The 21,442-nt window shown below is 48.7% G+C and overlaps 7 protein-coding genes across 7 annotated transcripts; 3 read left to right on the top strand and 4 right to left on the bottom strand.

The window, feature by feature from the left end:
* Positions 1-2,012: 2,012 nt before the first annotated feature.
* On the top strand, positions 2,013-2,381 carry FTJAE_4325 (cupin 2 domain protein; the record flags this gene model as incomplete). Its single annotated transcript, XM_037350718.1, has 1 exon — positions 2,013-2,381. One exon carries the CDS (start codon positions 2,013-2,015, stop codon positions 2,379-2,381), a length of 369 nt encoding a protein of 122 aa, XP_037208572.1.
* A 679-nt stretch (positions 2,382-3,060) lies between these two features.
* On the top strand, positions 3,061-3,852 carry FTJAE_4324 (O-methyltransferase; the record flags this gene model as incomplete). The annotated part of the gene is made up of 2 exons (XM_037350717.1): positions 3,061-3,601; positions 3,650-3,852. The coding sequence occupies 2 exons, from the start codon at positions 3,061-3,063 to the stop codon at positions 3,850-3,852; spliced, it is 744 nt and encodes a 247-aa protein (XP_037208571.1).
* A 1,720-nt stretch (positions 3,853-5,572) lies between these two features.
* Positions 5,573-9,413, bottom strand: FTJAE_4323 (uncharacterized protein; the record flags this gene model as incomplete). Its single annotated transcript, XM_037350716.1, has 5 exons — positions 5,573-7,411; positions 8,177-8,425; positions 8,463-8,760; positions 8,809-9,101; positions 9,195-9,413. 5 exons carry the CDS (start codon positions 9,411-9,413, stop codon positions 5,573-5,575), a joined length of 2,898 nt encoding a protein of 965 aa, XP_037208570.1.
* Positions 9,414-10,765: 1,352 nt separating this feature from the next.
* Positions 10,766-12,688, bottom strand: FTJAE_4322 (pheromone precursor 1; the record flags this gene model as incomplete). Its single annotated transcript, XM_037350715.1, has 1 exon — positions 10,766-12,688. The coding sequence occupies one exon, from the start codon at positions 12,686-12,688 to the stop codon at positions 10,766-10,768; it is 1,923 nt and encodes a 640-aa protein (XP_037208569.1).
* Positions 12,689-13,877: 1,189 nt separating this feature from the next.
* Positions 13,878-16,218, bottom strand: FTJAE_4321 (3-phytase precursor; the record flags this gene model as incomplete). Its single annotated transcript, XM_037350714.1, has 3 exons — positions 13,878-14,649; positions 14,694-15,658; positions 15,706-16,218. The coding sequence occupies 3 exons, from the start codon at positions 16,216-16,218 to the stop codon at positions 13,878-13,880; spliced, it is 2,250 nt and encodes a 749-aa protein (XP_037208568.1).
* Positions 16,219-18,398: 2,180 nt separating this feature from the next.
* On the top strand, positions 18,399-19,770 carry FTJAE_4320 (salicylate hydroxylase; the record flags this gene model as incomplete). Its single annotated transcript, XM_037350713.1, has 2 exons — positions 18,399-18,642; positions 18,692-19,770. The coding sequence occupies 2 exons, from the start codon at positions 18,399-18,401 to the stop codon at positions 19,768-19,770; spliced, it is 1,323 nt and encodes a 440-aa protein (XP_037208567.1).
* Positions 19,771-20,041: 271 nt separating this feature from the next.
* Positions 20,042-20,404, bottom strand: FTJAE_4319 (UV-induced uvi15; the record flags this gene model as incomplete). The annotated part of the gene is made up of 1 exon (XM_037350711.1): positions 20,042-20,404. The coding sequence occupies one exon, from the start codon at positions 20,402-20,404 to the stop codon at positions 20,042-20,044; it is 363 nt and encodes a 120-aa protein (XP_037208566.1).
* Positions 20,405-21,442: the final 1,038 nt, after the last annotated feature.

The raw sequence follows: 21,442 nt of genomic DNA, 5'->3' as shown, positions 1-21,442 counted from the left end.
CTATCGCTCGGGGACACTTATTCGGCCGAGCGGTTGTTTTATAGGGGTCCCTATATCGCTACCGATAAAAATGGGTGCATGGGGGTCAAACCTGTCAAGGTCGTGTTTAGACCGTTGGGCAGCGATTCGGCTGTCAAGCTCGCGAGCCTCAATGGTAAGTGACAGGTATGATTATTCGTTTCGTTCCCCTCCAAACCCTCTTTTCTCTTCGAATGCGTTCAATGAGGATGTTCACGATGGTTCGGAGAGAAAAAATAAAAACGCCGATGACCCAACAACTTGTGGTTCCTCAGCACAGATTACGGTTTGATGTTGTCGGTGTCATTGAAACATGTCCTCAGTGGACGAAAGTACTTTGATCAACATCCTGCGTGCCTCTGATTTTGCACTCAACTGATGCCGATCCTCTTCCTCTCGTTCGCTGTTTGTCCCACAACTTGGAGTTCATCTCGGAAATCCTTCTCCATTTTTGTCAAAAGGTCCACCCATGGTCGGCTCTTGGCAATCCCGCCCCGCTCACACTTGTTGGCCCCATCCCCGTGAGAAGAGAGCGTCAATCTAGCGGTGGACGATAGGTCCTCGAGGGGAGAAGCAGTCACTGTCACTGTGACAGAGATGCAGACCAGTCCCAGTCTGGTGAGCCTTGTCTCAGCCCCGGAGCTGAAGCTCAGTCTGATCGGGTGGCTGACGCCGGCTATCTTGGTTCCCGTCGATGGGTTTCACCCGTTGAACTTTCACCAATGCCACAATTTTTCCAATGATTTACACATCATTGTTGCGTTTTCAGTCTCGACCAGTGCCCCTTTGGCGATGCAACGTTTATCAGTCGTTGGCCGACGTGTACATCAACCGATGATCTTAACACAGAGCATAACGCTCTTGACACCCCTTGACTTGATGTGCACACTTTGACAAGCCCCCCGCTCTGCCCCCGTACTGGTGCTACAGTTGAATGGAAACACCAACCAGATGTTCGTGAACTGTAGACGGCATTATCGGCATCCAGGACTTGGGATACATGTCTCAGGAACTATGATTTGAATCATTGGAAGCAGTGTCTCAAATTCTCGTGATGATGCTGTACGACCACATCGATAAGCACCTCTCTTCTTTTTACGAGCTTTGGATGTTGTGTAACACCTCCGGCATCCTGAGTGACAACCTCTTGCGATGTTATCCGTCCTGCCGTCTGACTTGGCTTGTCAAGTGACTCTGAGCCGTCGGATCGGCGGGCTGCGTTTACAATTTAACTCTACCGAAGCAAGGCGATCTCAAGGACGTGTTTGACTGAGAGGAATGCCTCTAGCATTTTCGAGCTGTCACCATGTCTGATTAGCCGTTTTATATCCCTTGACACTAGCCAACGTCTGCCACGACATGAAACAACTCATACTAAACATGGGTTTTTATAGCCGCCCCCATATATCGATTGGTATTCGTCAATATCCATCACTTCAGATGCAACTCAATATCGAGCTTTAGTTTCCCCATGACCTCTTTGAGCTTGATGCGAGAGTCCTAGTGGGCGTTTAAAGTCACCAATACCTCGTGAGCGCAGATCTCAATCCTGCATATCTCACCGTGATTCTTATCAATTCTGCGCATAACTTTTGACATCGGTAGGAGTCTACTGTATTGTACATTTTTAGATCAAACGGTTGCATCCAAGCGGATGCACTCTGCCTAGGTAAGCTGCAGGCTCCCTTCACGGGGTCAGCAACGTTCCCATCGCAAACGTCCTGGGCTATGTCGAAGCAACTTGTCTGTCTTGAAGAGCCAACCTACGAAGATCATCTCGATTGCCTTTTCCAAGGCAGTATGGAGGCTTGCTCTCTTTGGCAGGACGTTTAGACAATAACGTTGCTGCATTTGTCATGGTTAGCTTACCAATGACATCATTGTGTTCTGGTTATTCAAGGCAATGGCTATGTTTCTGGAGGATTTAAGGCTGTGCCAGTCGATGCTGAGCCCAAGTGCGACAGTATCGATCACCTGTCTGTATTTCATTCGCAATGGAACAGTTTGAATTTCACCCCGCTACCACATCTTTCAATCGTGTTTGGTCGACTCTCGAGCCGGGCGTCGATGAACTAGTCCTCAACGAGGACTCGCAGACAGGCAGACGCACAACATTACAGCGATGGCAGCCTGGCGCCCGCAATCAGCAGGACGTTTTCATCCACGACTACGTTGAGGAGATTTTCATGGCTGAGGGTGATTTGTACGACCAGAATCTGCAGCAGGGTTGGGAGAAGGGCGCGTATGCGTACCGAAAGCCCGGGATGCGGCATGGTCCTTTCAAGAGCGAGGGCGGATGTTTGATGTTTATTGTGTGTATCCCCGTGGATGCGAATGGTAAAGAGGCTGGCGATGGAGTCTGACGGGTAGCTGCATTATTCCCGTTGGGATTTTCGTATTCTGCAGCTCAAAAGGTCTCTGCTGTGCCTTGCATGCGGATGATTTCCGTGAATCAATATGGGGGAGGGATGGGATCGGAAAGGAGGACGTTTAGGGCCGGGGCCGAAGTCCGGGTTTGGTTCTCGGTCTTAACGAGACCACACAGATTACTCCTCCAAAGACAGTCAACTGGATGCTTTAATCGAAGGAAATGCGCAAATTCAAAGCACCAGTTATATGTATAAACAATATAGGGTGCTGAATCTTATCTCTTCCCATGTGCTTGATGTGAATCGTAAGGAGCAAGCGGAAGGTATATTACATATACAAAGTGACAGGACCTCATAATATACTGACCTGAAAGCTTACACAATAAGTCTATCTAATCTATAGGATCTTATCAATCTTTCACATTTAAACGCTTTCCAAATAAGTTATTATGGCAAGTCTACGGAATGAAGGCATGCAATGTTGGCCCGAGAGTTCGGTCATGATGTATCGGCCTCGGTGATATCAGCTAAACACTAACATCTCTACCGACCTCAGTTACCGTATTCAGCTCGTAAATAGAATCTTTTTGGCTCATATTTCACGTATATAAAGTAAGAGAAACCCTCTGACTTCAAAACATTATCACCGCCTTCATCGTCAACTTCCATCACCATGGCACCATCACCATCAGCCCTGCAAGCTCTAGAGGCAAGTCCTCGCGTCCACGACCTCTTCACCCGCCTTCACGCTGAATCAGAAGCTCAAGAAAAAGCCCTCTCTCAAACCTGGTTCTACTTGAAATGTCTCTTCGGCTTCTACCTCACCGGCAAGACATGGTCTACATCCGCTGACGCCCACATGAGCGATAAGTTCGTCGCTCTAGAGCAAGATAAATGTCTTTTCATGTATCTCCTCGCCCGCAGTATAAACGCCAAGAACATCATTGAGGCGGGAACTAGTTTTGGTGTTTCGACGATATATCTTGCTCTGGCGGTAGGACAGAACGTTAATGCTATGAGAGCAAGGGGTGAGAAAGTCACGGGGAAGGTTGTTGGGACGGAGTGGGAGAGCAGTAAGGCTGAGAGGGCGAGAAAGCATTGGAGTGAAGCAGGTGAAGAGGTTGAGCCGTGGATTGAGTTGAGGGAGGGAGATTTGAGAGAGACGCTTTCGGAGGAGGGTATGCCTGAGGAGATTGATATGCTGCTCCTTGATAGTAAGTCCGAAGAGCCTTAACTTATAGAGGAGTGCTAATGCTGAACAGCTTGGATACCAATGGCACTTCCAGCTCTGGAGATCATCAAGCCTCGTCTGAAACGCGGAGCTATCATTCTAGCTGATAACACAAAGATGGCGAAGGCGCTGTACAAGGAGTTTTTGGATTATATCCATGATCCGAAGAATGGATTCAAGACGACTACTACGGCTTACAGTGGTGGGCTTGAGATGATTGTTTATCTTCCTTGAGATGGGTCTAGATATAATGTTTATTTGTGGTTGAAGTTGAGATCAAGGTCAGAAGTTGAGGTCTAAAAGCTGTAAATAGATTGTATGATACACTGGCTTCAAATGCACTTAAGAAATGTGATCCTCCCATCATAGTGAAAAGTCGAGACGGGATGCCAGTCTCCAAGTATACCAAAGATGAGCTCCCAAACCAATCAAGTTTAAGTGAATACACATAGCATGCGAAGTCGTAAATCTCTTCTTGATAGCCCCCATCGTCGAACTCGGTCCCTCAGCCGTCTTCCCTTCCAAAGTCCCTATCTCATTAGCTCTTATCCAACACAACCAATGAAGTGGCTTCTTACCCTGCTCAACACGATCCAACATCAATTGTCTCGTCCTTGGTCCAAAAACCATAAGGTTAAGTCCCGAGACGAATGCAGATATCGCAAATGGTACCCAGTCGCTCTTATGCTCGATAAGTGAGAGGACACCGTACGGGGGCAGTGTTATGGCTGTGAGCAAGAGAAGAAGAGCTTGGCCCTGGAAGAAAACAGGAAAGAGGGTCTTTTGCAAGTTTATGTAGGGAGTGCGTGGGAGATGTTTGAAAGTGACTTTTGTGACGATGAAGGTCTGGTAGAGTTGAGAGCCAAGGAGGGTTGAGAAGGAGAGGAGGTGGACCGGTGCGAGGAGCGTTGTTACAATGCCCATTTTGGTGTATGTCAAGTTACTTCGAAGGCTTTTGTTTGTCTGTGGTTGAATTAAGTGAAGAATAGGATTTGAAGCTGGCGTTGGCCGTTTCTTATACTTGGAGTTGAGGTGTTGTTGATTGGTGTAAGTTAGATCCGAAGCCATTCGGAAGTTAAGCTTACGTCTGAGATGCGACGTCACAGAGATTGGCATTCGTAATCGGACAATATGGATTTGAGCATGTAGATACTGTAACAAGATGCCATAGATATCTTTCCAATCAAGCAATGTCTCATCCGTCTTATTGTAATACAGAAACAGGCAACGATCATGTTCACCATAATCTGACGGAAGCATATAACACATGTAGCTTCGTTCATAACTCATTGCAACACCTTGCTTTTATATATCTAGTCTATATGGTTTCATATATTCTATGCCATGATCCTCTTGAAGTCTACCAAGCCCTACAGCCCCGGACATACCCGTAACCGTCAACGCCGGCCGATTCTTAACCCCGGACCGGATCTCGAGACCCACTCCAGCATCCGGTCCTGTTCGGCAGCAGAAGATGTCTTCGGATGCAGAGCCAGGTGAGACAAAAGAAGCATCCGTCACGTCATAAGGCTTTAGTACACGCAGGCCAGGCAATAGATCCATCAGAACCTGTTTCACTCACAGAAGCCAGGAGCACAAAAAGAAAGGTCTCGGAGGGAGTCGAACCCTCGCTGGCGGAATCAGAATCCGCAGTCATAACCGTTAGACCACGAAACCTGAGCGCATGGCAACTTTGTGAATGCCTGCGACTCGATTTGCTCACTATAGATTCAGAGACAACCCGACGAGAACATAAGACTTACATTTGGAATCTCTTTCGAAGCTGTTTCTGTTCAGAGCAAGCAAAGATTGAAATCACTAATTCTATTGCAGGTATATTATCAACGAAGGTAGGTATCCAGAAGCAAGACTGTCACTCAGTCCATGTCAAACGCAAATCAACAAGGAATTCGCATAATTCATAGACATATCATCATATACTCATAATTTCCTCCTAAGCATCAATGATCTCAAAGTTGACAAGAACCGAACACTGCGTTTCATGTCCCTTGAGATCCAACATGCGAATGAACCTCCATCCCGGCTCAACATAGAGCAACCTCACCGCCGCAACAGCAAACATCGGGTTCCTCGTCCAACTATCATCACTCTTGATAAGCATGCGCAGGAAAGTCAACTCATTATCCTCATACTCCCACGTCAACGTCTCATCCCAAAGAGGCTCTGTGGGGGGCGGGTTCGGTCCCCTGTGAAGAAACTCAAGCTTGTGCTGCTTATACGGCTCTGTCTTGCGCTTGGGAGGATCGCCTTTGATGTTGTCAGGGTGGTACAGCGTGCATGTGAGATACGGCTTGATGGAGTCTGCTTCTGAGTCGCCGTGCAAAGGGATGTCTGTTGCGCCTGCGACGTGAAGACGGAGACGCTTGCTGCGACCTGTGCTCAGTCTTCCGTTTCCACCCGCGCGCAGAGCAGCGGGCTTGAGAACGTAACCGTCTGTACCGCTGAAGAGGGCTTCGTTGAGCTGGTTGCTGGTACCAAAGTTTTGCAAGTTCAATGCACAGATCTGAGCTCCGATTCCCCAGTAAGGAACGGGCTTGAGATTAGTGGATGAGATTCGCGTGCCCTTGGGATAAACGCGCATGAGATGGTGGGCGTTGTGTCGAGCGATGTTTGATGCGTGCTCCGGAAGATGAGATGCCAGACCTGACTCAGATACGTTGATGAGATGATGATGAGGTCCGTTGGCGAGGCCTCCATCTTCGAACCACGAGTTGTCCATTGGCTTGACTGACTGCGCGTAAACACCCAGCTCAGCGAGCTCCGGAATGATGATAGAGGGCTCCTCCTTCTTTCTCTTGTCCTTGTACTCCTTTCGCGCAGCCTTTTCCTCTTCTTCGTCCTCCGAGTCATCCGAGTTGCTATCGCTGCTTGAAGGCTCATCCGTAAAGTGATACTCAACAATAACAGCAATCTTTGCACCCAGATCCTCAAGCTTCACATGTTCACCTGAACCAGCTTGTTCTTCATGACCAATATATCTAACAGCCTTGCTCAAAAGACGATCCCCAAAAACATCCTGCATGATATTGACGAGGCGCATCTGACCATACGCATCGCAGTGGTTCTCCAGCGACAGAAGAATAGGCGAAGGTCTGAAGCCGTACTTTTGCGCATCAACGGCTTCTTGATCCGCCGAGTTTCGAATCGTCTCACACACCAGACGGAACGAAATGTTGGATACTAGAGTATACCCATGAGTGACCTTGGGCTCATCTCTATCATCGCTATTATCCCACGCATCAATCTCAACACATCTCGCCCCCGTCCTAATCGCACTCTCATACGCAGTCGCACACGAAGACCCATAAAGCTGATGCGCCATGAGATAAGTATTATGGCTCGAGCTAATAAAGTACTCCGGCAGCGGATGCGACCTATCCGTGAGTTCAGGCGGCACGCGAATATGTGGTTTGCTAACGAGTTCCAAGAGCTCGCGCGACGAGTCCTGAGAATCAATCTTGGCTTCCCTTTTGGAGAGCATCTTCTCTTTGACGAGGAACTCTCGCAGAGCGCTGCTGACTCTGAGGTCTGTTACCATGCGACGGGCGCTGTGGCCGCCGCCCGCGACGGTGTTGTTGTCGATCTCCTCGCCGAAATCTTCATCGTTGATGCGCCGACTTTTGGAGGAGAAGGGGTTGAGGTCGCCGATACGGGTTGCGAGTTCTGAAGCCATGACGTACGTATGTTGTGAAGATGGAGGAGTGAAGTGAAGGGAAGTGGGATGAGATGAGGGGCAGCTAGAGGGGAGCTTCCAGCTATAGCTGTAGCTGAGCTGGAATGATCGAGAAGTAAGAGTAGAGTGAGATGAGTATGTAATCAGATCATTTGATCAACAGTGAAAAAGAAACAAGAATTATATGTCGCATGGAGTCACTCATCATGGTTTAAATCAAGAATCGATATAAAGATGAAGAATGTACTGCCACGATCGAATAATGTCACGTCTTGGCTTTTCTCACTTGCTTGAATTCTCCGCATCAAACACCAAGAATTATACGCCAAGCAGAACCTCACTAGCCAAGTCAGCTCTTCACCAAAAGGACAAGACATGGTGATGTGCCAATATTCACGGCATCTGAAGCCGAGTTGGCACAGCTTCAATGAGTCGTTATTTGCTGCATCGTGTCTCCCTGTGGATACCACAAGAGCTTCGCCACAAATTGTCACCAGTCCAAGCTCTTGGGGTTTTGGTTGGTCTTGTCGTATTATTTGCTTACATGCCGAAAGTCTGAGAACGCCTCGCATTATCGCGAATGTAGCATCATGATATTGCTTATTAGCTTAGATTAACTGAGCAATGGATATTGTACACTAATGTTTGTTGACACTCGATAAGATGCAGCACTCGTGCAGTGTGACTTTTGGCATATAATCGATCGAAATTCCCCAAACCTAAACCATATTCCTTCCAAATGACCATGCACTCAATACACTATCCGAGTCCTCAAGATCGAAAGAAAACATCATACTGCGTTTCCGAAACACTCGCTGGCATATGCTTATGCCCAATAATGCCCCTCGCTCTCTTTCTTCTTACATCCTTATCACCCAGACAGACCCAGTAGCCGGTTCGAGGTTGGCATTTGGCCAAGGGCCTCCAGTGTCGCTCCACCTCACCAGTCTCATGCCTCTGTTTCACTGTCCAGCCCTGGCGGAGAGCAAGACTACGTTGTACAGCATACGTGCTTGTAGGATAGGCAATTGAGAAGTCGACATTAGGCTTGAGGTAAGTGACCATTGCGTCGACCTTCCAGATAATGTTCTTCTCCACGAGTTGGATCCGCTCCTTGGTCGAGTACTTATGCTCGCTGTTTTGGCCATACGATTTCGGGAATCATATCTCCTTGCAGGGAGACATAAAGTTTCTTGACGTTTAAGAAAAGATTGGGAATGGTCTTGAGAAACTGCCTGAAAGACTCGATATCGTAAAGGGGCGGAGCGACTCTAAAGTCTTCGCTGATGTCTGGCAGGACCCATGGTGTGAATTCCCAAACGATTTCGACAGATGTGATATCATTGAGTCGCTGCTGTTGGAAGAAGTCGTGCATGTTCAGAACCATTTCCTTGCTTGCTGTATGAAAAGTGTTCGAGGCGTATAGCACATGAATGCCCTCGCGGTAACTATATCATTAGCATTAGCGGATACATTGAATGTGGCAGGGAACTTACGCTTGTTTGCAGGCAAGTAGCCAGCCCATGGCCCCTACAGAGCACTTCTCTGGCCCTTCGCCAGGCCAGTGCTCACATTGCGGGCGGAAACCATTTCGGCCGTTCCATCCATGGACACACTCATCGTCGCATGGCTGAGGATCGTGCCCAGGACCACGCGAGTCCATCGAACCAGAAGGCGGAAGTCGATGACACACAGAGCTTCGCCATGACCACTCCGCTTTCGGTTGTTTACCCGAGGCAGTCAACTTGTCGAGGTCGATAACAAGGGGACCGGGAAATAGAGGGCGGTTCTGAACAGAGGTAGTGCCATACTATGGCAGTTGTCGAAGCCCGCCATGACGGTTAGTGTCGGGGAAGATTGGATAACCACAAATGAGATCCACATGGACGGTGCGGTCACCGAATGCCAGGCGCAAGATTCGCATGCGAATTTCAGTTGGAAGTCGGTCAAAGAATGCGCCGTTTGCCTTGCCGGTCACGACTGTGACAGACTGAGGTGGCTCTGGAGTGAGCAGCCTGCGAGGCTGTCCGTCATGGGATGATGGTAAAGGAGGGTCGCTCATAAACGGAAGCCCAGGAGGCAAGGGATAAGTTCTCATCATCTTGGGCGGAAATGATTGTCATTTGAGAGAAGAAGAGAAAGAGATTGTTGGAGCTTGAGAGGTGGAGGAGAAGCGTTGTTGTTGTACGCCTGAGTAAATTAGATTCGGGTTCGAGGAAGGTAGGATATATCGAAAAAGATATTGGAAAGAACTATGTTTTAGCCTGAAATCTTAAGGCAGCTGAAGTTCATAATTATCTTGACATATTGTAAAAAGTTCTTGGAGTTTTTGTGCAACTTCCGATAAATCAATAAGAATCTTTAGGAAGGAACTCATCTTCATCTTCTCTCATCTCCAGGGTAACTCCAGAGCTCAAAATGGCAGCCTTGCGCACCAGGCATCAAGGCACCCAGAAGTAGCCCCACTATCCTCACGACGCGTAGAAAAAGAAAAATCTCTGAATTTCATTTGACTTGATTTTTCTCTTTTCTCTCCAATTCAAAATATTGAACAACGCAAAAAACCACGTTCATGTTTCTCTAATAATTGATGCGAGGTGCGTCGAAAGGCCTGTCGCCCAGGACCATCGATTCAGAGGAACTCAGAATGGAGAGAAAAGCGAACAATCTTGGGTGCGGTGCTTCCCTCGACGATGGGGAGGAGCGCAATGATTGAACGTACATACTTTTACTTTGATGTAGTATCTGCTTGTGATAAATGACCCGCTGATGGGAGTCAGGGTCTGTGAATGTTTGAACCGTCAACTGTAACGACGCTGAAGGATGATCAACACTGGATGTACCTGTGCTGCATGATACCTACGCAACAATGCACTGTATCTACGAGGTTACAATGCGTATGTCTTGATATTGTTCTTTCAAAGGCATTGAGGCTGAAGGATCTATCACTCGGTCCGCTTGCGAATGACGAATGTCTGTCCTACAAAACCTGGTCCAATCAATACAGTCAAACTCTGCACTGTCAATATTGACCTCACCTCACCCAAGCAACCATTTATGCTGCATCACAAGAAACAAGAACATTGAGACAATCAGTTGAATTCGAGCAACTATTTGGAGCTATCCTAACCATGCCTATCGACTCATGCCAAAAGCAGAATCGCATTTAAAAAAGCAGCAGACTCAAACCATCCACTACCGTTATCCAGAAATAGAGTACAGCAAAATTAAGCTGCATAGAAGAGAAAAGAGGAACTCGTCCCCCCGCATGGCCATATCCACCTGTTCATTTTGTCTCTGTTAATTCTTGGAGCGTGTTTTTTGCTAATTTTTGTAGATAAAGAGTGACGAAAATTTTACCGACGTACTGTAAAAGCAAACGATCGGATTCAAAAGTCATCGACACCTGAAGTTGTTAGACTATGATGAACCCATGAGCGTCTTTGGACTTACTTATTCCTCGGGCATGTCGGCAATGCTGCGAGCTGCTGCCTTGATGGCAATGAGATCTCGCTTAGCCGCAAAGTTCTCAGACTTGAAATCCCGAGTATCGTAGTGAGAGTCGGGACCTCCAGGACCAGTAGCACCATCATCGCCATCGACGGCATCGAGAACTGCCTCAGCAGCGCGCTTGGCCTTCCAGCAAGGTTGTCCTCGCCACATGCACCAGCGCTTATCCTCCTGAAGAGTGTTGAGGTCGCGCTTGGCGGTAGCGTTGGGAGCAGCGTCGGGGAAGAAGGTCTCGAGCTCGAGGCTCTTGAAGTACCCCTCGGGACTACCGCGTGCAGAGAGGGCGATCAGGTTGGCGAGCTCGACGATGGAGCGCTTGGCCTTGTGGGCGGCGTCGCGGGGGAGATGAGCGGTGCTGGGTGCGTCGGCGGATCGGGTGTCGAGAGATCGAGTTGCGTGGAGGGCGTTGGAGAGAGCTTGACCGGCATCGCGCTTGGCTTTCCAGCATGGCTGTCCTCGCCACATACACCAGGGCTCAGGAGCAGCATCGCGCTTAGACTTCCAGCAGGGCTGGCCACGCCACATGCACCAAGGCTCAGGAGTAGCATCACGTTTCGTCTTCTTCCAGCAAGGCTGACCTCGCCACATGCACCATCTAGGTTCGTTCTCAGCCTCGGGAGCGGGTTCAGGGGCAGCGGCGCGCTTGGTCTTCTTCCAGCAGGGTTGTCCGCGCCACATGCACCAAGGCTTGGGCTCGGGCTCAGCGACGGGAGCGGCTTCGCGGGTCTTGAGCTTCATCTTCTCCTTCCAGCAGGGCTGTCCGCGCCATGTGCACCAGGGCATAGGCTCGGCAACGGGATCAGGCTTGGGAGCAGCGACGGGTTCGGGGATAGCTTCAGGCTCACGCTTGGCCATGCGCATCTTCTCCTTCCAGCAAGGCTGACCTCGCCATGTGCACCAAGGCATGGGCTCGGCAACAGGGTCAGGCTTGGGAGCAGCAACTGGTTCAGGAAGAGCATCGCGTTTAGCCATTCTCATCTTTTCCTTCCAGCAGGGCTGTCCACGCCAAGTGCACCAAGGCATAGGTTCAGCGACAGGATCAGGCTTGGGGGCAGCAACTGGTTCAGCAATGGGTTCACGCTTAGCCATGCGCATCTTTTCTTTCCAGCAAGGTTGTCCGCGCCAGGTGCACCAAGGCATAGGCTCAGCGACAGGATCGGGTTGGGGAGCAGCAACTGGTTCAGGGATAGCCTCACGTTTGGCCATCTTCTCCTTCCAGCATGGCTGGCCACGCCAGGTACACCATGGCATGGGGTCGGCAACGGGGTCGGGTTGAGGAGCTGCAACAGGCTCGGGAATAGCTTCACGCTTAGCCTTCATCTTGTCCTTCCAGCAGGGCTGTCCACGCCAAGTACACCAGGGCATGGGATCAGCAACAGGGTCGGGCTGAGGCTCAGGGACAGCATCACGCTTCTGATTAGGACCGCAGAAGTGCTCACGGCCAGCCTTGCAGATGGCATCAGCGTTCTTGTCGCCCTTTCCAACGAGCTCCTCGCATGGCTTGCCCTTGTAGTCGAGGTTGCAGAAAGGGGTGAAGAAATCCGGGCCGAAGTTGTCGATGGCAGACGGCGGAGGCGCCGCGAGTGCGGCTCCGGCCACCGCGGCCAGAGTAACGAAGGAGTATTTCATCCCAGGAGGTTTGTGTGTCTCAGTAGTGAGTGAGTGTTTCGAAGTGTAAAAGTTGTTAAAGTGAGTGGTACTCGTAAAATAGTTGTCGTGTATCAAAGGTATTTTGAGATATCGTTGTTCTTCTTTCGATGGGAACGAGTCTGAAGAGAAAAAAAGGAGAGTATTTATGATGGAATTGAGTAGTTTTTTATAGATCTCGAGTTCAGTGTTCATGATAAAGATTGAGTAGTTGGCCATCTTGAGAGAAAGGGAATTTGCCCGTGCATACACACACTTGCTCTGGTTGTGGTGTTGCAAGGCTTCTATTGAGGTCTATTGACGCTTTGCGGGGTCAATAAGCCCCCTTCGCTCTTCGGATCGAACAGTAACAGTCAATGCGAGATTTCTATTCCCAATAGAACCAAAATAAAGACGATCAAAGACGGTATAAGCCACGAGGTGTATGCAAAAGATATCAAAGCTTCCTACGAGTAGCTTTGCGGCTTATTCACAGAAGCCAACTACTCCTAGCTTAACGATATGTGACACTTTCAACTCATTCGCCTCGCTTTTTACTTGACAGGCGCGAATGCACGAGGATATTAATCTTGGCGGGCGGGATAAACGTTGGTTCATGTGAGTTTGGCGGGTTTATTTGGCTATTGACGTCTGTCGGTGCTTAGTGAGGTTCTATTGACACCCAAAAAGGGTAAGGGGCCGGTTGTGGCCTACAAACGGCGAGAGGAGATGAAACAAACCTACTTTTCTCTTTGAGGAGAGGCTTCGAGAGAGTTTGGAAGTGTTCGAGAAAGAGAAATGTTTATTTTGGGTTAAGTTATACTTGTTGTGGTTATGCTACGGCTGTGATATCAGTTAGCGGTGATGTTGCCAGTCACTGCGCATTGCACTTGAAGATATCTCCAGTTCATAGAAAGTTATTGTAGAAGGTTAGCACAGTGATAAGTCAATATATATACAACGTCAATAGAAACGCTGTCTGTGCTGATATCTGACAACGCAGGTACGTGATATCGTGGCCCCGTCCGCCAGTGTCAAGCATTGCGGCGTCCACCCATGACAGCAACCAATTATCTGTTAACTATAGTGGATCCAAAAAGGCCATCTTATTTGATATCTAGGTATCAGAGACCTGGAAAAGATGGCAAAAGCACTGAGTGTAGGAGTGTCGAGACTGTTCCGCCTCATGTAAACGCCACTCCTATGTGACCACTCAACATTACAAGCACATGAGTAGTCTCTTTGGCGATGATCAAAGCCTCATTAGAACACATGCAAATGTTAGTCTCATATTCTTTGTTATGAGACGCTGGGAAGGTTCTCGGTTGACTCAAAATGGGTCTCAATAGATTCAGGGGTGATGCACTTTGACCTCTCAAAGAGACACAACTTCACCCAGGCAAAGCCCACTAACTGCTCTATGTGTTCTTCACTTCCTAGGATCCCAGTTCTTATCCACCTGATCCAACAGGCCCTTCTTCCCCAACACCTTGGACCCCAGGATCTTCTCAAGACTAACCAGCTTGAAGCTCGCCTCAGCACTGGTCTTGCCATTGGGCAGTTGGTTCGCATCATCATGCACAACCACCAAACCATGAGGGAAATCCTTGTTCAGCGCCGTTCCCACAGCTGTTATGCCGTCTGTGTTGGACACGGGGTCGATCTGCCCGTCTGATGACTCTACGAGTGTGAAAGTGGTAACGAACTCGTGAGGAGCGGCTCGGCGGTAGACGTTGTATGCGCTGACGCCTTGGCATGATACTAGGATGAAACCCTCCGTGGGCTTGGAGCCGTAGACGAGGGTTACGCCTTCAACGTCGCCGTAGAGGTTGCCATCGCCGACTTTGCCGATTACTAGACCCTTGTCTTTTGAATCGGGCTCTGCGTCGTATCGCCACAGGGCAGAGGGCTCTTCACCGAGGAAGATCCAGCCGTTCTCCTCGTCGGATACACAGCCCTCGACTTGGCCTCCGCTACCGCCTTGGAATTCTCGTACAAGCTTGGTCTGGAGTTCTCCTTTAGAAGTGGACGTGAGTTCGTACTGGAGATAGCGTGCTGATTTCTCGTTGACGAAGAGATATTGCTTTCCTGTCTTGGGTGACTTGTAGGTACACGAGCCGTAGACCTTGTAATCGTCGACAACAGGGTGGATGCCGCCGGGGATATTGGTTAGTGTGCCGTTGGGCAGCATCTCGAAGAGACTTGATCGTCAGCTAACTACAAATAACAGGGAGAAGAAACTTACCAGAGCGTATCATCAGCTCGGCAAGCAGCAAAAGCCAAATCGACCTTTCGGTTTCCCGCCTTGAAGCCATAGATCATGTCGACGTTGTTAGGTTCACCAGCTGTGAAAGACTGAAGAAGATTGCCAGCCAAGTCGAAGACCCCAAGACCAGCCTCCTTTCCAGACTTCATCGTCGTGACGATTCGAGACCTTTCCGGTCCCTCGGGAGAGATCCAAATGGCAGGATCGTCACCATCACCAAGACGAGATTCAGTCTCGTAGGTTGGCTCGATGAGAAGAAACGAGCAGTGAAGACCTCCCCATCCCTTGTCGCATTTACACTCGTTGGGTCCAACACATTTCCCATGGCCGGAACACTTGTCAGTGCATGTGAAGCTGCTGCAGGTACTTCCAGCGAAACCAGCAAAGCATTCGCATTTGTTCTTCTTGTCCTTGATGCAGTAGCCGTTGCCTCCACAAGTTTTGCAGATTGGCTCAGTCTTGGTGTCTGTCTTGACCTTTCTTGGGTCGTACTTGGTGTTGGCCTCAATTTTGAGCTTCTTCAAAGCATTCTCAAGGGACGAGACAGCGAAACCATTGACGTCTTCTGACTCAATAGCGTATGTCAGAACACCAGCTGGATACTTGCTCGTGGCACCTTGGTAAGTGTTCAGTCCTTGTACTTCAATGTCTTCTTGTCCTGTCAAGGATAATGTGCCCTTAAGCTTGAAAGAGGAATCGTAGACAGCGACTTTGTCTGTCTGAGCAACGAACAAGTAGTCGGAGCCCTTCTTGGGAACGTAGACGGCTAAGCCGGTCACATCATCTTCTGCCTTTCCAACCTTGGTGATCTTGGGCGCTTTTGTAGACTCTTTAAGTGAAAAGGCATAAATGCTCTTGTCGTCGTCTGTAGAAATGTACATGCGAGACTCGGAGCGTGAAACGGCACATCCCGATGTTTCAAAGTCAGTAGGGAAAGTTTGGATCTGACAAGTTAGCAAACGTTATCACCTCTTCTCCGAGGAAAACACACCTGAACAAACTCGAATGATTTCTTTGTCTCCTGAAGAAGTAGTTGAACTGCCTGTCCTTTTCCAAACAAGTAGACATAATCGTTTCCAGCAGGACTCTTCCAACTGCACAGCGCAGACCAATCTCCTAGGACTTTAAAGTCTGCATCTTTGATCTGCTTGAACTTTGGCATCTCATAAGCGCGAACGATAGAATCTGGCTGAGCGATAGTGACGAGGATATCCTTCTTGTTGACATCGTAGACAGTCGTGACGAGCTTGCTGCGTCCAGGTGTTTTCGCAGCGACTTCTTTCAACGGCGCCTTTGAGTTGAGATCATAGACGTGAAACCCTCCCTTATCAGGCCCTCCATCGTTTCCAATCAACAGAGGATTCTGATCAGAATAGTAAACAGCAGTCCAATCAGACTCAACGTCGCCGGTGTAAGCAGAAACCGCAACGTCTACGTCCACCGCCTTGACGAAACATATCTGCAAAACAACAGCCAATAGGCCAACGAGACTTGAACCAACCATGATTGCCAGAATAGTACTCTTCCTCTGCAAAAAAGAGCTGCCTCCTCTACTTTTGCCTTCCATTGGATCCCTTTTTTATATGATCTTCGCTCGAGGCACGTGCTACGCTCAATTGGTCAATTATGCCGATGGATGGTAATAGCTGAAATGTCCTGCCGATTTTGGTCGAGAGCGACATCGAATTCTACACCGAGCACTTTTGTGAAACGATGCTCGTGTTGCAAAGGTGTAGTTCTATTGGGTAGGACAGGGATTAGGACTTCGGGGGGTTTGTTAGCGGGCATGTTTATCGTGTGTAGAGTTGTCTATTCGTGACGGAAATGTTATGATTGTGAGGGAAATATGAAGAAGCTAGACAGAATAAAGTAAATAAGCTTAATTAGCTGCATGACTCTATTCTAGTGTTTGCTGTGTTGAATGAATTTTGTACCTGAATTCTTCTCGGCTTTATTGCTGTTTACCTCTGACCTATTGTTCATGCAATGCCGTTTCGAAACGTCGATCCTAGCCGTTGCAATATTAACGACCGTTTTTATAGGAAACAAAGTTTCTTTTCAGGAGAATATCGTCTGCTATCATAAGATCTTCACATAAGATTATAAATTATGATCAGTCTAGTCCACCTTCGGTGCTTCTCTTCAGGCCCATTGAAAGAGTATCTAATAAATCCTGAGCTGCTATAGCCAGGGGACCAGATCGATGAGTCTGCACTTCTTCTGCGAAACTTATGCGGCTCCTATGCCAGTGAAGCCATTTCTCTGTCCTAGCTCCTTCATCAGCTCGAAATAGTCCTACACTCACATCAACTACACTTGGATCAGTAGCATCTCGCCAAAACACAGTTGCGCCGCATCCACCGCAAAAGTGACGAACTGCACCTTGCGACGATTGATATGCCTTCAGAGCACCCGTCGGTAGCCTCCCAAAGTCCAATGGAACCTCTGATCCTGAGCCATCCGTTGAAAGGATCAATATGTTCACCCGGGGGATAAAGGCCCAGGTCTGTATTTCGAATCCAGAGGCCAGGCGGCAAGATTCACAGGCGCAGGTTCCAGCGAGATATTTGTTTCCTTTGATCCACCACTTATCGTCTGATGGGTTTGACGTGATGGTATCGTCAGTAGAACAGTAAGGATACATGAGGTCCGGATAATTGCGATGCGGCAAGTAGCTGGCCTCGTTCGGGCGTGTGACGCGAAGATGGACAGCCTCGCATGCACAGAGCGCATCGAGATGCTTAGGTTTCGGTGTAAATGAACCCGAATGCGCGCGATTCGAAGGATTATGCTGTCCCTCAAGAGGAAGCCATATCGACGCACCTCGATCGATGGTATCTTCCACTTTCTGATGCGACGTATAACTCACTCTTCCGCTTGAATCATCGCTTCTTGTGATAACACCTGTAGCCACTGCCCACCTCAACTCGCCGTCTTGATCTTTGTGTGATTGATATACATGGCAGCCACATGTCGAGCAGAAATACCGGCACACATCATCATTCCCCTCAAAGACACTCAATCCGTCAAAAGATCTCGGTTTTTCGGTCGGAAGATAGGACGTGAAAAGCGAGCCGGTCGAATAACGGCAGATATTGCAGTGACAGAGAGAAACATCAGATTCCATCTCGGTCTCCGAAGTCTCTCCCACATGCCGAGAAATGCTCCCGCAAAGACACGTTATCCAATGCATCGTTACAAAAGTCTAACGTTTTAGCCACCAAAAAGAAGAGCACATGATAGTGCTTATGGCTTAAACATGTGTCAAAGTGTATTGATGACGACAGCGGAGAACCCCAGATTCTCCAGACGCTGAATAATGTGAATTATCTACGCCGATATAGGAGCTTCCCACAATCCGAATAAGGAAATAAAGCGAAAAACACTTGAATTTCTTCGTTTCTATATGTAATTAGTTGTTTGTGAAGAGCCCTTTCTCGGACTCGTACATATATCGATCAAGCTCCATTGAGAAATGTACATCCGACTCGGGGCCCCGCACCGGCATTTGATTCGGGATGGTAGGTAAGGTAACGATATGAATGAGATCGGATAAAGGAAGAACCGTCATTGGACTAGATGTATATATATATAAGTCTCGACGACTTCTCGAAATGCCAAGTCTGTATCTTTAATACCATCCTTTTTATTGGGCCTCACGAGTATTCAATCGGCTTAGACATCATGGCTAGCACCAAAGACTTGCAAATCGCCATCATGGGCGCCGGCATGGGCGGACTAGGAGCTGCCCTAGCTCTAGCCAAACGAGGTTTCAAACATATTGATGTTTATGAGACTGCCAGTAGCCTTGGCTTTGTAGGAGCTGGTATTCAGATGGCTCCGAACATGGGAAGAATTCTTGATAGGTTGGGATGCTGGGATGATATTGAGAGGGAAGCTACTTGTGTAGCTGGGAGCAGTATTCGACGTAAGGCTACATATCCCTAGGCTTTAGAACATACACTGACCTTCTACAGAGGGAGCAACTAATGTTGAGCTTGCTCATGTTGATATGCCCGATATCAAGGGAAAATACGGCTTCTCGCATCTCTGTGGCCATCGAGCTTCCTTAGCTGGTCATCTATACGAAGCTTGCAAGAAAGAAAGCGCCATCACTTTCCACTTTGCGACAAGTCTGATCGAAGTTGAGAGCTTCGCTCCTAAAGTGGTCTTCAAGCTCCAGCCCAGAGATGGAGAGGCATTCACTCGTGAAGCTGATATCCTCCTCGGCGCTGACGGCATCAAGAGCGTAACTCGATTTCAGCTCCTCCAACAAGTCAACGCCACGCCTGAAGAGGCCGAGACCGGCCAAGCTGCCTACCGTATCATGCTCAAGCGAGAAGATATGGCGCATGATCCTGAATTACTGGCTCTCATTGATAGCGACGAGGTTGTGAGATGGGTGGGAGAGAAGCGACATATCATCGCATACTCTATCGCCAACAAGTCCATTTACAACCTGTCGACTGTCCAGCCAGATGACAACTTTGCATCCGCTCCTTCAATCACATACACAACCAAGGGATCCAAGAAAGTCATGTTGGAAGTGTTTGAGACATTCTGTCCTCTTGTACAGAAGATGCTCAACCTGGTTCCTGAAGGAGAAGTTTGCGAGTGGCGACTAAGGATGTACAAGCCATTACCTACATGGACTCAAGGATCAGTGGCATTACTAGGAGACGCTTGTCATCCAACGCTTCCTCATCTTAGCCAAGGAGCTGCGATGGCCATTGAAGACGGTTCAACAATCGCCGAGGTTCTATCCCTTGCCCCTGATCCTCGGCCCGAGACTATTGCCAAGTGCTTGAAGGTGTATGAGCAATCTCGAAAGGAATGGACTTCGAATCTCGTCGAAATGGCATATCTGTCTGGTCGAACACTGCATCTTGGTGAAGGAAAAGCAAAGGAGGAGAGAGATAGGATGTTCAAGGAGCACAAGACCAGTGGTTCGGTTCCTGATAAGTGGACGTCCCCGGATGTACAAAAGATGATTTACACAAATGATTGTGTCGCAAAGGTTAGGTCCGAGTTTGAGACAGCCTTTGCCGCAGCATAGTATCATATCAGTTTTGGCTTGACATTCACACACTTGGAGACAAATATGCGCATTGAGACTGAATATTATGAAATTATAAGTCGTACTTTATCGAGAAAACAAAGAAACACATAACATAGAATCAGAGCTCTGTAGTCGAATAATCCCCCAACGCCGTGAAACAGAAAACCCTTTCCATTTGCTGATGCGCCACGCTGCGCTTCCGATCCCTCCAATTCGTCTGCACGTCCGCTATCGGCGGAGTGGTATCGAGTCGCAGTGAAATCGGCATTTAGAAAAGGCAGTCCAAGCAGCAGCAGCACGCCAGACCAGCGAGAAGACCAGTCATGATGCCACCTCCAGCACCACCGCCTCCTCTCTGATCATCTTGGGGATAGTAGCCCTGAGGGGGAGGCTGTCCGTAGGGGCCTTGCTGAGGAGGATAGGGACCCTGGCCGGCGGGAAAGGGACCTTGTTGCTGGTTGTAGTAGCCCATCTGAGGAGGACCTTGTTGGTAGTAGCCTTGCTGCTGGCCGCCCTGGGGAAATTGACCTTGTTGCTGGCCGTATGGGTCTTGCTGGTAGCCGCCGTATGTAGGCTGAGGGGCACCTGGGGGAGGGCCGTAGGCGGGAGGTTCGTCTTGCTTGAAAGCCATGGTGTGATTTTGTTTGCGACAGAAAAAAAGGAGGTAGTTGTAGATTTGGGGGGGTATCGCGCGCAAAGTTATCGAGATATAAGGGCGAATGAAGCGATCGCCAAGAGAAGAGACGAAGAAGTAAAGATGGGAAACGGAAGAGTGAAAGAGAGAGAGTGGATGTGAATGAGTACAAATGGAAAAAGAGAAACCGGCCTCGGATAGTGAGGAGAAGTGCCCAAAGCCAAAGCCAAGCTCGCAGTAGATTGTTTTTGGCGTTGGTGCCAAAGTCAGTCTCAAGCTCCCTCCCTCCTCTTCTCTCTTGGCCCCGTCCCTCAAGGGGCAAGAAAATACCGAACCTTGATATAGGGTGTTAAAATAAACCAAGTAAAGAGTCCCCTAAGCTTAGGCTAAGTTTACCTAGTATTTTCATTCCTTAGGGTCAAGGTCCTGAGTTTTCTTTCCTCCCCTAGCCCGTATCGTATCCTCTCACATGGCCTCAGCGCGCTTCCGAGCGCCACAGAGACCGCGTCGCTCCATTACGTGGACCCGGATTGGACTCTCTTTCAGCTGCGCCACGCTTGGCTCGATAGATTCGAGCATCTGTCCCTTGGCGTTTTTGACAAGTTCATCTCATCTCCCAACAAGGGGACCCTTTCAAGGATATCTACCGAGTCACAGATTTGTATCAGCTTTTTCTAACACATGTCGAATAATGGTCAAATCATTTTATACGAGTGAGTATTTGCTTCAAATGCGGCTCTGAAACAAACCCCGAATTCAAACGTGTTGCACGAGTTCAGCTGCGCCACACATCCCTCTTCCGTGTTCGAATCCTCTCATGCCGCTTTTCCGTTTAACCAGTGGCAATCTCCATGATGATTCTTTTCAAATTCCGTCGGTGGCATGATCCCACGTAACAAAACAATCAAGCCTCAGGTTGAGAATCCTCAAAGTAACGTCACCAAAATTACGCCTTTAACTAAGTAATCATCAATTCATGCTAGAAGGCCGGATCGGATAAAGTTGGCCCTGTGGCTAGTGCACATCATGTGATTC

The sequence above is a fragment of the Fusarium tjaetaba genome (genome assembly GCF_013396195.1).
Source record: "Fusarium tjaetaba strain NRRL 66243 chromosome Unknown NRRL66243_c0000084, whole genome shotgun sequence".
Classification (NCBI taxonomy): domain Eukaryota; kingdom Fungi; phylum Ascomycota; class Sordariomycetes; order Hypocreales; family Nectriaceae; genus Fusarium; species Fusarium tjaetaba.
Note: the sequence above shows the minus strand (reverse complement) of the source record. Positions and strands in the feature narration are given on the sequence as shown.